This window comes from Glycine max, chromosome 17 (genome assembly GCF_000004515.6).
Source record: "Glycine max cultivar Williams 82 chromosome 17, Glycine_max_v4.0, whole genome shotgun sequence".
NCBI classification, from domain to species: Eukaryota; Viridiplantae; Streptophyta; class Magnoliopsida; order Fabales; family Fabaceae; genus Glycine; species Glycine max.
The window spans coordinates 5,537,530-5,548,172 of record NC_038253.2 but is presented as its reverse complement, the minus strand read 5'-3'; the positions used below and the strand labels follow the sequence as shown (position 1 = coordinate 5,548,172).

Genomic DNA, 10,643 nt, shown 5'->3' with positions numbered 1-10,643 from the left:
TTTGGTCTTGCTCAAGGCACTGTTCCAAAATAAACACTTAAGTAAATGACAAACCCTAAACATACTACTAAATTTAGGCATGGCACCCGTGGGAGTATTTTTTGTCCCATCTCTGTTTCCTGGTTTTCCGCGGGACTTACGAAGATCCCGTTTTATATTTAAAAATATCAAAAATTATAAAAAAATATAATTTTTTTGTTTTATCTTAATTTTTCAACAACAATAAATTTAAGGTTTAATTCTAAGTTTAAAGCATGACTAAAAATATCAAAATAAATCAATAATAATAGTAATAAAATCACGCAAGCATAAAAGCATCCAAGATATATTCAAGTACACGTTAATGTTACAGTATTACACAATAAAAATAATAAAACTAGCGTAACATTATAAGTCTTTATACAATAAATTAATATCATCATACTGAATCAAGTCTTCATACTTCCATCCAAGTGTAATAAACATCTTTAACATTAAACCTACACAATGAAACACATGTAAATATGTATTTAGAAAATATAAAAAAGTCATGAATTAATATAATAAAATTTTCATATCGTTAGTGTTGTTGTAGCTGCATCGTCAACTACTGAACAAAATTTCATCTTTGATTTTAAGGATCCTAATGATGCAATTATACAATCATTAAAATAAATTAATTGCTTAGAAGAAAAATTAAATTTATTACCTTCAATCTCATTACGCAACCAAATCTTGAGAGCACATCAATGCCTCAAGAGAAATAAATAAATAAAACAAAGGAAAAACATACAACAGAATAAGAACAATTAAAAGTTGTGAAACCCAGAAATGCACGGTGTGACTCGAAGAAGAAAAAGGTGCAACGAAGGTTTCCACGAGTTCACGGCTGAAACGAACAGTGAAGAAGGAATGATGAAACAAACGGTGAAAAAACGAAAAAGTGAAGAAGAGAATCAAGGAACGAAGTCTGAATGTTTCATGCGACATTTTAGGATTTGGGTAATATTTGTGTTTTTGTGACTTGTGAGATATTACTTATATATATGATAATTTTATTTTGTATTTTTTTTGCTAGTAAAATACTATATTAACCCTTATATTTATGTTATACATATTATAAGTTATGAGGATATATAAGTAAAATTTTATATACGCGGGGATATGGGAACCCTACGGGGCGGGGAGCATACTCCCCGTCCCCTAACTGCAAGACCCCAAATGGGGCAATCCCAGGAGGATCCCGAGTTGCGGAGAAATTTAGCATGCCTAACTACATTGCTGTAAATTGGTACCAAATTCAAATCTTCATCTAGGCATTCCATTCTTCCCAAACACATACATAATCTATACGTTAGAAATTATGAACTGATTTCAACATTCAAGATTGACAGAAAAAAATATCATTTTAACATCTTAGATCAATCATTAGTAGCCCCACTGAATATTGAATGGTTTTCGGTACTAAGCATTTGGCATGGCTTACTAGTAGAGTCCGAAACTTTTAACGAAACATTTTACTAGGCTTTGAATAACAAAGGACAATGGTACAAATCCCCCTGCTAAATTCACCAAAGAATTCAGATTACCCTCAGCATATATTTGTTTACTTAAAAACCACAAAAAAATATAAAGTCTAATTGATAGAAGAATATTGAAATTTAGCATTTTTATTCTTATGAAAGAACTAACTTTAGTGGAACAAAAGTCAAAAGCAAGGAATTAAGAATAATCGGGAGAAAGAGGTGGTGGATTTAAATCCCTATCACTGACATTTTTAACATAAATTAACAAATTAACATTGGTCGATTAGAAAAAGACTAACTGTGATAGAACAAGTAGAGCAAGTATGTTTGGACCCACAATCACACAAAGAAACTATCTCCTTTTAGACGATGGGAGAGTTGGGAGGTGACAAGCATTTCCTTTTGCCCATATTCAAACATATCAACTGCTCCATCAAACTTTGTCAAGTCCCTGGCTAATCTGCTGATTTACAATTGCAACTGCTCCATTCACAAAGTAATGTTTTCCAAGATTAAACCAACAATCATGAAAAAAATAGGGATGGTATCTACCATTTCAGTCTAATGAAAACTCACCCAAAAACTACAGGCACTAAAGAATTTGTTGTCACAGATCCCTCAGAACACATCCAAATGCATCATAGCCTGATGTCCCCCTACCATCTCCATACATACTTGAAAGTGTAAGAGAACTGGTTGTTCTGACCGGAACAGCTGGCATCTGATGATTGTGTATTCAATTATAGCACCTTTGGTCAGAACAATAGATTTAATAAAGATATTGATGGGGTCAAGAAAATTGTGCTGAATCTGTAACAAAATCCAGCAAACCAAACAAGATATATTGACAAATTCTGGAGGTATATTGACTTTACTGTTTTATAAACAAGATATTGAATTAATGGAGAAAATTGAATTCACCTAAAGCCCACTTGTCTGGGGACAACCATTGCAGGAGTTGCAACTAACCCAGGGAACATCACTGCCAGTGTCAATCTGCACATAAATTCCACTGGAATACCCAATTGCACCCTTGTAAAGTAAACCAAATGTAAGCCATTAATTTCAAATTAAAATAAATAAATAAAAACAGAAGATATAGAGCAAGGGAAAAAAACTGACGACTGAGATGTGGAAGGAAATTATGACATTTGTTTATTATAGAATAAAGAACAGAATTAGAATTTTGTGAAAGATTTGCTAGAGCTTTAATCATACACTGCAGCCATCCCAAAAGAACAGAATTAAAATGAGGCTAGTAAGAAGTAACAAATTAATAAGATATGAAACTAATTGTCTGCAATTGAAATGTGGCCAAAATAGTGTAACCTTCATAGCCACCGAGGTTCCCCATATCAAATTACATTGTTATTGATACAAAGGAAAAGAGAAAACAGAATTTGTTAAAGCTGTATCTCAATTCAGTAATACAATAGTAATATGTACTATTAAGAATACACTGATGCACATATATAATGTGACTACCATATAGAACCTGTGACAGAACACCCCATTTAATCTTATGAAATATCATTAACACACTAACAGATATTGATCGATCAGGACCAGGATAAAGAAGCAAAAAGGCTATCTTTCAATGTCACTTTTAAAATAAGAGTAAACCACCTGCTATGATAAATTTTGCAGACTCCCAACTATAGTGTCATGTACAATATCCACAATCTTTTCTCCAATTCTTGGAGACACTACACAAATACAACATCAATAATTTATATTCTTCTCTTTCTATCAATTAAAAAAGGCATATATTATAAAATAAAATAAAAAACAAATGAACAAGGATCAATTACTTATACAGCTACATTTTAATACTCAAAGGTTAAAATAATTTGGAGATGCATTCTAGAGGATGAAACACGTGCTATCTTAGAGCACTGCCACTCTAGGGAGGCTGGCAGCCATTTTGGCCCTAACAGCAAAGCCCAAAAAGCCTTACATGTGGTTTATATCTTTGACATAAAGCAGGAACAGCATCATGGAGAACAAGAAGACCAGCGATCGAGGATACTGATCACATATATAGGTGATTGTCCTTTTATAGAAACATGAAGAATCAGTGAATCACTTCTTCAAAAGACAAATTAATTTCCTTTAAAAATATTTAATAAAATATTAAATAATACCTAATTTCAATGTTTTAAAATAATTATAACTCATTAAATTTTATCCATAAAATAATAATCATGAAGCCGGTTACATAGAATATATAATGTTGTTAGAATCAATTAAAAATTAAATTTGTAGAGATATTATTCATCATAACATCTGTTTTCATATTTTCCTTTGAGGTCCTTGACTTTTCTTACCCTTTATAGGACTAGTTGCTTTCTTTGCAAATATTCAAATCATCTTAACTAATATTCAATCATATTTTCTTCTTAGTTTGCTTGTTTAATTAACTTTATTTAACTTAAACTTAATTCATTTAACTGATGAATAAACTTTATCAAATTTCAGTGTTCATAATTTTCCAATTCCGTACATTATAATCTCCGTTATACCCAATACAATAAGGACATGTGTGCACGGTGTACCCAATCTTATTTGTTTATAGAAAAAAGTATATATGTTCCTTGATTCCTTCTATGGATTTTTTTTACAAGACAATCAAATTTAAAGTTAAAGATTATGTGTAAACTATATATTATCCAAACCTTTCAGTATTAACCCGGCCTGTTGGGTTATTTTTTTTGTAACATATTTCATTTTATTTTGTAATTCCATACGTGGCATGCCATACAATAACTGCCCAAGTCGCGGGCACTGATCTAGTTCTATTTTACAAATAAAGGTCTTAATTCAGAAGCATATACATAACAAGTGCACGAGCTCTATTATTTTCCCCCGAGAAAGTTTCGGCATATTTTCCCCCAGCACTTCTTGTCTGCCTCAGCTGACTGAAATCGACACTTCAAATCTTCAGCTAATCCTCCCTATATTATAACAATAATTAAGTAAGAGCTCATACTTTTGGAGACCATCGCCTTTAATACAAAAACTATGAATTATGCTAATTAACAAAGTTATAACGTTACCTCTATGACATTCATATTCTGCAGCCGACCAATCAGATTAAACAGTATATCTCTGCTATACTCAGGATGACCCTGAATTCCAAGAATGTGGTCTGAAATCGCAAACATTTCCACTCTAGTTTTGTCTGACGATGCAATCACTTCTGCACCCAGAGGAACCTCATAAACCTCATCTTGGTGTACCTCAATGATGGAAAGCGATTCTGTCATCATTTCATGTTCCGCTAGGTACCTATAAGATCGAGTTAGATCTTTCATGAAATGCACTTGTCTAAAGCCAACATCCCAACCTGTGTTCGATTTACAAACCCTTCCACCCAAAGCCCTGCATAGTACCTATAAGATCAAAGCCAATGACAAAATTATAATCAATATTACTGTTGGAAATAATCTAAGTTCCACATTGACTAAAAATAATTCCACATTAAAATATATAAGTGAGGAGTAAATTGACCAGCCAAAAAATATTGGTTAAAGACTTAAAAGAGTTTAACTGATATACACTCTTATAATATAATTTATATGGTCAATTAATCAATAAGCATTAAACTCTACATGGTAAAGTGAAGGTCTTAGGGTAGAAATAGAAAACATATATACCTGGTGACCAAAGCAAATGCCAAGGACTTTTTTCTGCATGGCATCAAGAGTTTGCAACATGAAACAGAGTTTAAGGATCCAGTAATCATTTCCATAGGCATCACTGGGGCTACCAGTGATCACAAACCCATGGTATTTATTGAGGTCACTGAAGTCAGGGAAATCCCCGTCGTAGACTCTAAACAAATCCCACGTATCTCCTTCTTCCCCAAAGGCTTCTACATAGACGTTATAGTAGCCACCATATGCTTTCTTTACATACTCAGAATCATTCACTGCTAGCAGAAGAGCATATCTTCTACTACTAATTTCACCTTCAGTTACCATCTTCAAGTGGCTTGAAATGAACAGCAATATATAGAAACCTGTGGTTTGGAATCTAGAAAGCAAGAAGAGAGAATTAAGTGAAATTGTTGCGTGCTTGTTCGAAGACTAACCGAGCCTTTATAGACGCAGTTCCCTCATGTCATGGTCTCATGAACCAACGTACGGAGAAGCTTCCAATTGTGGTTCCCGCGCGTGGGCTTCGCAAAAATTAATCCATTTTAAAATATAAAAAATCAAATCGGTGTAAATTAAATAAAAATACTAGAATCTGAATAATTATTTTTCATTTTTTTAAAAACATTTTCTACTCAGTAATCTATTTTTCATCTAAAAATAAAATCTATTATGCTTTAAGAATTATTTTAAAATCTATAAAAGAATGAATATTTTCCTTTAATAATATTCTATGTATTTAGTCACTCTAATCGAATTATTCTAGCTCCTCCACTAAATACTATTGCCATTGTCTACTGATGAGATGAATTTATCAAAGAATATTAAGAACTGGATGCTCGTTTATGAGTGACAAATCACAGGACATGTCACGTATTATCCTTAGCTGATCATATTTAAAACATGATATACCCCAATTTCCACGTGCGCAGATTTACGTTCACAATAAATTAAGTTTCAGTTGGAGAATTTGTTTAAAATTAAAAAAAAAAAAAAGTGTCTAGAAACATCTGTTAAATAGATCTCTGTGTCTAGAGGGAATAATCATTGATTATTATTCCCAAGCCTTTAGAAAATTTGTTTTTTTAGTAGATATAATTTGTTTATTAAAAATAAAAATAAAATTTACTTTAAATAAACGATTCAAACAGATACTTAAAAAATTGTTTATTTTATTAAAAAAATATTTTCGATAAACAAATTTAAACAAACAGTTTTGTTCCTTTGAAATGCGCCTTAGTGGATTGATAGAAAATGATATTTATAAATAACATATGTCGACTCATAAGTAATACGAAATCTTATAATTACCAAAACATGCATATGCGTATTTGCAGAAAACATAACAGTGTTGAGATTTGAAAGTAACATGTTAATTAGCATAAAAGAAAAATTACACTTCCATTGTTGTGTTAATTATGTGAAAGGAGTGTTTAATAGTTTACAATAATCTAATTATAAGAAAAATTGTCTCAAATATAAAATACTTGTAATTTCATATAAAAAAATGTTATATTGATAATATAATAAATTAATTATTAAAATTATTTCATATTTTTTTAGTAAAAAATATTTAATATAATAAATTAATTATTAAAATATTTCATATTAGTATTTCATATTATTTTAGGGTAGATGTATGTTTATTATTACTCTTATATATTTGAAGAATATATTTTTTTACAACATATATTTGAAGAGTCAATAATATGGAACCTCTCACATGTCACAACCAATTGATTTTAAATTTATGATGGCGTCTTGAAGGTGATTTCAACATTGATAACTAAGCTTAGATTCTGTTCAGATGATGTTGGAAAACTCTCTTTCAGGATTAAAACGTCCGAAAAGAATCGAGAACAAATATGTTTAGACATCTTAAAAGCAAATGGAAGCAGATGGAATTTATTACTTTTTAAAGTTATGGCTAAGATTAATACTATTAAGAACATTAGGAAATTATAATTGATCTGTTAAAGTCCACACATAAGGTTTCTATCACATGCACTCTTGGAGAGATGCTGGCTGACGACGTGTTTGAGCGCTCGATCCATTTTGTTGCGCGACATCAAAAAAAAAAAAAAAAATCTGGTTGTTTCGTGCTATCAAATCAAATACCAGTAACGAAGAATCACACAGGAAAGGAAATTCTTTTGAGCCTTAATTATCTCATTCAAATTTTATAAAGCTCAAATCTCTTATTTTGAGCTAGTACAAGAATACCATCGGATACCACTGGTGTTATTTTAATGGGCTTCTATATTGGCCTAGATAATTGTTGTTTTCACTTTGATGGCCGATTGATCAATTGCTACTCCCACCAATATCGATCTCTTTGGATTAAAGAGAAACAAAGAAGAGGGATTCCATTCTACAATTAATGCACCTTTTGGGTGAGGTGCATATCCTGTTGTTTAGATCCAAGGATAACACAAATAAGCTATATACATATAAATGCAACTAATATATATGGTGCATGCATATTAGAATTGCACAAAAAAGAAAACTAAGATCTTGTTCACTCCTCCCATTTCTCTTCCTACAAATGATTCATCATTCATATATTATAATTCGAACATGAAGGCCAGTCTAGGGTGGAAAGTGATTGCTGATATCTCAGCCTCCCTTTTCTTCTTTTGACCAGAACTGAAACATTTCCTATATTTTAGCTAGCTTGGGCCTTCCCCATTTTAGAACTTCTTTCGGTAAATTTAGAGCACCAAACTGCACACTGTCAACCCCGCCCCACTCCAACTTTCTTATATGCTTTATTAATAAATAAACAAGATTATTATGCTGCTTTAATATTACACAAGTGCATTTTCTTACTTTTCACACCCATTCAAGAAAATTAACTACAGTAAATCAGTAATTAACAACTACAAATATAATTATTTTGAGAATCAGTGACTTATATGTTTGGCTTAGATACATTTGCCACCTATGCAAGAAAACTGCAATAACACAAAAAGAGAAATTCTTCCCACATACATGTGGTATGGAAAGAAGAGGCAGACACTTTTTGTTTCGTTAGCATGGAAACGTAAAACCTAGGTACGTTCTACTTATATCCTTTTATTAGGATCGAAAGACCGAAATATTGGGCTTCAAATTCTTGTATGGGCCCTCAACAACGAGCGATTGTAGTAATGTTGACCTTGGCCAGTGGCCAGAGTGTAAAAGTACCCATATCAGCTCCATTTATTAAACGGAGATTAAGGAGGGCAATGTTGCCTAAGCAGTAAGCGCTCTTATTAAATTTGAGGTTGATCTAAGAATTTTCTACTTTTAATTAAATTACAATATATGTTTTCAAGACCTATTTATTGTTAATAAACGAGATGGTTTTCCGGGAGCAGGAAAAGTTGGGTGTACTACTGTTTTTTCCCCGTAATGCTTAGGTTCCTTTCAAAGGTTCGTTTTCCACAACTGACTAAACAAGCACCTAAGCCGAGGTTAAATTCATTCTTTTGGGGATTTCTATTTTCTTGGGATGATGAAGTGCTTAAGCAACATTGACCTCCTTAATCTCCGTTTAATAAAGTGCTTAGGAACAATATGGGGTATGTTGCACAAATAGTTTTTTATGTTAGAGAAGAATATTAGTAACACTCTCTTTAACATTATATTCTCTTTTTTAAAAAAAATGTATATTAATTGAAATTTATTAAAAATTATAATTTTTTTTATCCACTTATAATTCCTCTTGTGTTAGAAGTTAGAACATGTATTATATTTTTCGATTTTAATTAATATTTATGTAAAAAGCAATAACCATCCACAAAGTGCAGTCGAGTATTTATTGCTTTTGGTATTTCATGCGAAATAATGAAGGTTGATTATTCTATTTGCTATCGTGAACAGGAAAAATCAGGAGTAATCTATATTGGCTTTGAATTTGATTGACTCTTCAATTATGAGTTCGATCGACTTCGTAACTTCGGATCAGTTAAGTGATTATAGTTACAATTAATAGTACAGGTCAAATATCATTAAAATCAAAAGATTGTCCGTGTAGCTATTTTACTAATTTGGATCCTTTCCATCACTCATTTCTCCATTCCCTCTATCTCTCTCTATTATTAACCCATTTTTTTATGCTTTAATACACCTCTCTTTTTCTCTTAAAAAAAGTACACCTCTCTTTTGTGCTGGACAGGGGTGGAGGGCAAGAGAGAATCCATTTTGTTATTTTGCTATTTTACATTGATAAACTAGTTTTTTTTTTACAATAACTACAATAAGAATCAAATTTAAGGTCAGGCATATTTATCACAATCCTGTAACATTAGACTGACCCCAATTAATTAAATTAGTTTTGAATTATTGCAACATCACTCTAAAATTTAGACAAATAATAATAATAATAATAATTATTATTATTATTATTATTTTATTTTTCTTTTAAATCATGTTATGATATTTACTACTGCTCTTATGGTTCTATCAGATTAGTTCTATTAAAATTTCATTTTGTACACTTTTATTGAATCAAAATCCCTTTTTGATTTTTTATATTTTAAAATCATTTGACTAATATACAATAATTAAAATTCTAAACTTATAAAAACTAATAACTAACAAGTTATCCTAAAAGTATAATAAATTAATAAAAAAATATTTTAATCTTTCAATCAATATTCTCTTTATTTAAACTATATTTAAGTATATTTCAGCCGTGGTTATGTTATTTGTAAATTAAAATAAATTTATGATTTTATACTTAAATATATTTTTTATATCGATAATATAATATTTTTATTTTATTATCTAAATTTTACTTTTTATTTTATTATCTGATAATTTTATATGTTTGATTTTATTATTTATTGTGAGTTATGATGTTAAATGATAACATCACATATTAAAAGAATATCATATCATTAACTAATCATGGGTGATGATAAATATTAAAATTAAATATATAAAAAAATTAAAGTAGTAAAATAAAATAAATTATATTCCAGATATAAAAAATATCACCTAAGTCTCCATATTTTTCCCAAATTTTGAGGTGTACCATTACGAAACTAGGCAACTAGAATCGAAACATATAGAAAAAGAAAGGGGAATGGAAGGGCAACTTTTGAAGAAGGGACATTGTTGGAATTATGATGATTGACGAAGGTTAGGCGAGGAAGGAAAAAAGAGGACAGAGGTTGCTTGCGCAAATCTAGCTAATCTGGGCTTCTGGGGCAACCAGTAGAGAAAGAAAAAAGGGGTTGAGATTTGAGAGAAAGAGAAAGAGGAGGTTAACACACACACACACACACACAAAGCAGAACAAGAGAAGTATCCCCCCATAACAAAACCGTACTACACAATAAAGCACACCAACCATTCATTTCCTTTTGCCCACATTTACTATCCCACATTATGTTTCCTCAGACAATCGCAGTGCCACAGAACCAACTAGCCACTCCTTCCTGTACTTAGCTACCTCACTTCTACCTTCTTATTTCTTCCACAACCCTTTTTTCCT

At 31.0% G+C, this 10,643-nt stretch overlaps 1 protein-coding gene and 1 long non-coding RNA gene across 2 annotated transcripts in view; one reads left to right on the top strand and one right to left on the bottom strand.

Moving 5' to 3' along the window:
* Window positions 1-4,138: 4,138 nt before the first annotated feature.
* On the bottom strand, window positions 4,139-5,597 carry LOC100777176 (gamma-glutamyl peptidase 5). The gene is made up of 3 exons (XM_006600455.4): window positions 5,162-5,597; window positions 4,562-4,897; window positions 4,139-4,459 (listed from the first exon to the last, which is right to left on the bottom strand). The coding sequence occupies exons 1-3, from the start codon at window positions 5,486-5,488 to the stop codon at window positions 4,361-4,363; spliced, it is 762 nt and encodes a 253-aa protein (XP_006600518.1). The 5' UTR covers window positions 5,489-5,597; the 3' UTR covers window positions 4,139-4,360.
* Window positions 5,598-10,368: 4,771 nt separating this feature from the next.
* LOC100305610 (uncharacterized) overlaps window positions 10,369-10,643 on the top strand; it is a 731-nt gene continuing 456 nt past the window's right edge. Inside the window, exon 1 of the long non-coding RNA NR_157136.2 lies at window positions 10,369-10,643. This exon is cut by the window's right edge and continues 456 nt beyond it. This is a non-coding gene — a long non-coding RNA (uncharacterized lncRNA).

Coding starts and splice junctions, on each gene's coding strand:
- LOC100777176 (XM_006600455.4), bottom strand. CDS start 5,488: ATGGTAACTGAAGGTGAAATTAGTAGTAGAAGATATGCTCTTCTGCTA. Junction 4,898..5,161: donor GCATTTGCTTTGGTCACCAG/GTATATATGTTT, acceptor TTGATCTTATAG/GTACTATGCAGGGCTTTGGG. Junction 4,460..4,561: donor AGAATATGAATGTCATAGAG/GTAACGTTATAA, acceptor GTTATAATATAG/GGAGGATTAGCTGAAGATTT.